This window comes from Nicotiana tomentosiformis, chromosome 2 (assembly GCF_000390325.3).
Source record: "Nicotiana tomentosiformis chromosome 2, ASM39032v3, whole genome shotgun sequence".
NCBI lineage: Eukaryota > Viridiplantae > Streptophyta > Magnoliopsida > Solanales > Solanaceae > Nicotiana > Nicotiana tomentosiformis.
Genome location: NC_090813.1, coordinates 156578809 through 156584261, shown reverse-complemented (window position 1 = coordinate 156584261; position 5453 = coordinate 156578809). Strand labels below are relative to the sequence as shown.

Sequence of the window (5453 nt, the reverse complement as noted above, 5' to 3'; positions counted from 1 at the left end):
CCTGGATTCCCTGAATTTCTCCCCAGGACGGGAGAAACCACCAATGTCCCTATCCCAGTGACCAACCCATTCATCCTGTTTGGGTACCCCACCATGTCAACCAACTTCGCTGGTATGCCTTCTGAGGTTCACCCCCAGGCACCATCTTCAGGAATATCATCTACAGTGTTCACAACACCACCAGCCTCTAGCATGGCATAACCAACACTGCCGCGACAAACCTTTGAACCATCAACTTTTACTTTCCAAGCTCCCCAATTCCAATTGGACACCGCTCGGGTTACCCCAAATTCCTTTCCTCAGCACCCACAACTTGAGTCTCCCGTAGAACATGAGAAAGCCGTGAGGAATCCTAAACAAGAGGAGATAGCATGAAAAATGAAAAGCATTGAGCAAAGCCTCAAGAATATACAAGGCCTGAGTGGCCAAAAGAGCGTGTCATATGCTAATCTGTGCATGTTCCCTCACGTGCATTTACCCATAGGATTTAAGACGCCAAAGTTTGAAAGATATGACGGGAATGGAAACCCGATTGCTCACTTAAAGCGATACTGTAACCAACTGAGGGGCACTGGTGGAAAAGAGGAGCTGTTAATGGCCTACTTCGGAGAGAGCCTCACCGAAATTGCTTCTGAATGGTATATGGACCAAGACATCTCCCATTGGCATATATGGGATGACCTGGACCGGTATTTTGTAAGGCAATTCCAATACAATGTTGATATAGCCCCGGACAGAAATTCTTTGACCAACGTCAAAAAGAAAGCTTCGGAAAGCTTCCGAGAATACGCTATCAAATGGCGTCAACAAGCGGCCAGGGTAAAACCCCCGATGGATGAGACAGAGATGGTCAGTGTCTTCTTACAGGCCCAAGGGGTCGATTATTTCCAAAACACGATGTCTGCCATGGGTAGACCGTTCGCGGAGGCCATCAAAATTAGAGAAATGGTAGAGAACGGCCTAAAAACAGGCCGCAACTTAAGTCAATCAGCTCTAAGAGCCACTTCCCAAGCCATTCAGAGCGGCTCGAGAGGTTTAGCAAGTCGAAAGAAAAAAGAAGAGGGAGCCATGATGGCTTCGAGCTTAAGAAACTCTCGTCGACCCCAGGATTATTCTAGTCCACCTTCCAAGGCCCCACAACATTATTACCCCCACCAGGATGCAGATTATGCTATGGCCCCTCATTCTTATGCAGTAATGAATGCTCAACCGTACACCCATCCACAACAACATTACAATCAAAACAGAGCTCCACCTCCAAGAAACAACCCTCCTCACCAAGCTCCATATAATCCCCGTCCACCTCAAAAAATTACCAGTATAACACCCATCCCCGTGAACCACCCAGGAAAACTGACTTCACCCACATTGGTGAATCTAACACCCATCCCCGTGAACCACCCAGGAAAACTGACTTCACCCACATTGGTGAATCTTACTCCAGCCTCTTCCCAAAATTAGTCCAAATGGGCCTATTACAACCTGTACCTCCGAACAAACAGAACCCGGAATCTCCATTCTACAGGCCAGGTACCAGGTGCGCTTATCACTCAGGGGCAGAAGGGCATGACACTGAAGATTGTTGGACCCTTAAGAGAGCAGTCGAGAATCTGATAGAACAGAAGCGGGTAGTGTTAAGGGACGAGGAAGTCCTTAATGTGACCAACAACCCGTTACCGGCCCACAACAACGGGGCGGTCATCGGGATGATCTGCGAAGACAAAGAATTCGACCCAGCATTAAAATCTATAATTGCCATTTCTGACTCCGAAAAGAAACCCAAAGCGGTGGCAAAAACAAGTCAGCGATGAGAAAAAGATGAATTCTGCTCCCTAAAATGAAGAAAAGGACGGGGAAGCAAAGACAGGGGCAACACCTGCCAAAGAGTCCATTCTCTATGTCCCAAGAGCCCCCAGAAAGGGACATCTCATGTTAAGCCCTCCCAAGAGATTGTAGCAGAGGAAAACCACGCCTAATCTGCCAAAAATGTATGTACCAAAAGGGACTTACGTAGGACGAAGGCCAGTCATTCCACCTAGGCTGTATGAGCCTTTGATCATTAGCCGCATGCCTTAAAATCCGATAAAAGACACTACTATCGTCCGTTGGAACTACAATCAGACAATTGTCACATATAAAGGGAAGGAAGTTAAGGGGGAAGTGAATGAAAAAAACCAATCTAGGAAGTATCATAACCTAGAAGAATTGAACAAAACCAAGCAGAAGCATTTCCCCCTCAGAAAGCCGGTAACTACTGAAGAAGCGGAGGAATTCTTCCGGAAGATGAAAACCTCGGAGTATGCTATAATTGATGAACTGAGAAAAGCCCCTTCCCAGGTTTCACTCTTGTCTCTACTGATGAGCTCAAACGAACACCAAAAGGTGCTTCTAAAGACGCTGAATGAGGCGTATGTTCCAATTGAGACCACGGTTGAACAGTTAGAAAGAATGGCAGAGCGAGTTTTTGAGGTCAACTGAATCTCCTTCAGCCAAAATGATTTGCCTCCCGAAGGAGCCGCCCACAATAAGGCCCTTCACTTGACTGTCAAGTGTGAGGGATATTATGTGAAAAGGATCATGTTGGACTGCGGGTCCGGAGTCGATATTTGCCCTCTATCAACATTGCGTAGGATGGAAATTTGGACTGAAAGGATCAAACCAAATAATTTTTGCGTGCGTGCTTTCGATGGTGTCAAGATGGACACAATAGGGGAGATTGACTTATCCTAACCATTGGCCCCGTAGATTTTGAAGTAACATTCCAAGTTCTAGACATAGACACTTCCTATAACTTTCTGTTAGGAAGACCATAGATCCATGCAACGGGAGTCGTGCCCTCTACTCTCCATCAAATGGTCAAGTTTGAACATGAGAACCAAGAAATAGTGGTCCATAGAGAAGATGAACAGTCAATCTATAGGGACCCGGCAGTCCCGTACCTCGAGGCAAGAGAGGGAAGCGAGCACATCATCTATCAAGCCTTTGAAATTGTGATCACCGACCAGTGTGAGGAAGGAATCCCATGCCCTCAACCTTGTTTATCAAGCGCATCAATCATGGTCGCCAGCAAAATGATCAGACATGGGTACAAGCTTGGAAAAGGGCTCGGGGTATCCTTACAGGGCATCACAGAACCCGTCACCTTGGCTGCCAACAAGAAATTCTTTGGCATAGGTTTCCAAGCCACCGATGCCGACGAAAAATGGGCCGATAAACGTAAGAAAGATGGGTGGGTTTTTCCTCAGCCAATACCGCACCTCGCCAAATTGTTTGTTAAGCCAAGATATATAGAAGAAGAAGAAGAAGAGGCCTTCATGACCGACAAAATTGAGGATATCTGTGAAGCAATGAGACAAATGCTCTATGAAGTCCATATGGTCCAACCGGTCGAAGGCTCGAGCACTACTGAGGTGCAATACATGGGGCCCAATGCTAAATTGCAAAACTGGCAGGCTACTCCATTCCCAGTCAGGCGGGAATCCCGGTAGTTTAGTCTTGCCATCTTTTCTGCATTCCGAGTTATTTCAGGGTGTAACTCGAATGTTTTTAGTTTGTTGTCTTTTTAAATTCCGATGTAAACCCTCATATCTTTAAATTCAATGAAATGAAATCAATATTTCATCGTCTATGAATCTTTTCCTGTTATTCTTTCTGATTTTGCTATTTTTCTTATCTTTCTCTTTTCAGTTCTAATAATGTAGACTTAAATAATATGGCATGCTTGCGGACTTCATGCCCCGATCCTAAAACGTTGTCTAACTGTGAAATAATGAATCAAGAACCAGAAGATGAGGCTTTTAGGGAAATAAATCGGGAATTAGAACAATTTGAGAATAAGCCTAAGCCAAACCTAAATGAAACCGACCCCGTTAATTTGAGCAATTCAGAAGAGATCAGGGAGACCATGATAAGCATTCACGCCAAGGAAAAACTAGAGATGCATTGATCCAACTCTTGTTTGAATTTAAAGACGTGTTTGCATGGTCTTATGATGACATGCCAGGACTAAGTGTCAATCTAGTGGTACACAAGTTGCTAACTTATCACGCTTGTCCACCTATCCAACAAAAGCAAAGAAAATTCAAAACAGACATCATCAATAATATTAAAGAAGAGGTTGCCAAATAATTAAAAGCTGGTGTGATCCGAGTAGTCTGATACACCACATGGTTGGCCAATGTAGTCCCAGTACCAAAGAAAGACGGGAAGATCCGAGTATGTGTTGATTATAGGGATTTGAACAAAGCAAGCCCTAAGGACAACTTCCCATTACCCAAATCCACATCCTTGTTGACAATTGTGCCAAACATAAGATACAATCTTTTGTAGATTGTTATGGTGGGTATCATCAAGTCCTTATGGATAAAGAAGATGCAGAAAAGACAGCTTTCACCACACCATGGGGGACTTACTGTTACAGGGTCATGCCATTCGGTCTGAAGAATGTCGGGGCAACTTACATGAGGGCTATGACTGCCATTTTTCACGACATGATGCACCAGGAAATTGAGGTGTATGTTGATGACGTGATCATTAAGTCCGGAACACAGGAAGACCATGTGAAGGATTTGAGAAAGTTCTTTGAGCGCCTGCGCATGTATGATTTGAAATTGAATCCGGCTAAATATGCATTCGGAGTTCCATCTAGGAAGCTTTTGGGGTTTATAGTCAGTCGGAGGGGTATTGAGTTGGATCCAACAAAGATAAAATCTATCCGAGATCTGCCACCTCCGAAAACTAAGAAAGAGGTCATGAGCTTGCTGGGAAGGTTGAATTACATCACTAAGTTCATTGCTCAACTTACTAACATGTATGAGCCCATATTTAAGCTGCTAAAGAAAGACGCAGCGATTAAATGGACGGATGAGTGTCAAGAAGCTTTTGACAAAATCAAAGAATATTTGTCAAATCTGCCAGTATTGGTTCTGCCTGAGCCTGGAAGACCTTTGTTCTTGTACTTAACAGTTCTAGAGAATTATTTTAGTTGTGTCCTCGGACAACATGATGCAGCCGGGAAGAAAGAGCAAGCCATATACTATTTGTGCAAGAAATTTACTCGTTATGAAGCCAAGTACACTTTGCTGGAAAGAACTTGTTGTGCTTTAACTTGGGTCGCTCAAAAGCTTAGACATTATTTATTGGCGTATACCACATATCTCATAACCAAAATGGATCCCCTGAAGTACATATTCCAGAAACCAATGCCTATGGGAAGGCTAGCCAAATGGCAAATCCCGCTTACGGAGTTTGACACTGTCTATGTCACCCGCACGGCCATGAAAGCCCAAGCCTTGGCCGATCATTTAGCTGAGAACCCGGTTGATGATGAATACCAACCCCTAAGCACTTATTTCCCAGATGAGGAAGTGAATTCAATTGAAGTAATCCCAGATGACACTAAGACTTGGAAATGTTCTTTGATGGAGCTGTAAATGCAAAGGGTGTTGGGATTG

General features: G+C 44.3%; 1 protein-coding gene across 1 annotated transcript; it reads left to right on the top strand.

Annotated features, from left to right (window-relative positions):
• Positions 1-378: 378 nt before the first annotated feature.
• LOC138905918 (uncharacterized) lies at positions 379-2478 on the top strand. The gene is made up of 2 exons (XM_070194431.1): positions 379-1428; positions 2122-2478. Exons 1-2 carry the CDS (start codon positions 379-381, stop codon positions 2476-2478), a joined length of 1407 nt encoding a protein of 468 aa, XP_070050532.1.
• The last annotated feature ends 2975 nt before the right edge of the window (positions 2479-5453 follow it).

What these genes read in the sequence shown, in the direction of transcription:
- LOC138905918 (XM_070194431.1), top strand. Translation starts at nt 379, where the DNA reads ATGAAAAGCATTGAGCAAAGCCTCAAGAATATACAAGGCCTGAGTGGC. An exon ending in AACTGACTTCACCCACATTG is followed by an intron (nt 1,429 to 2,121) that starts GTGAATCTTACT and finishes AACTACAATCAG; the next exon opens with ACAATTGTCACATATAAAGG.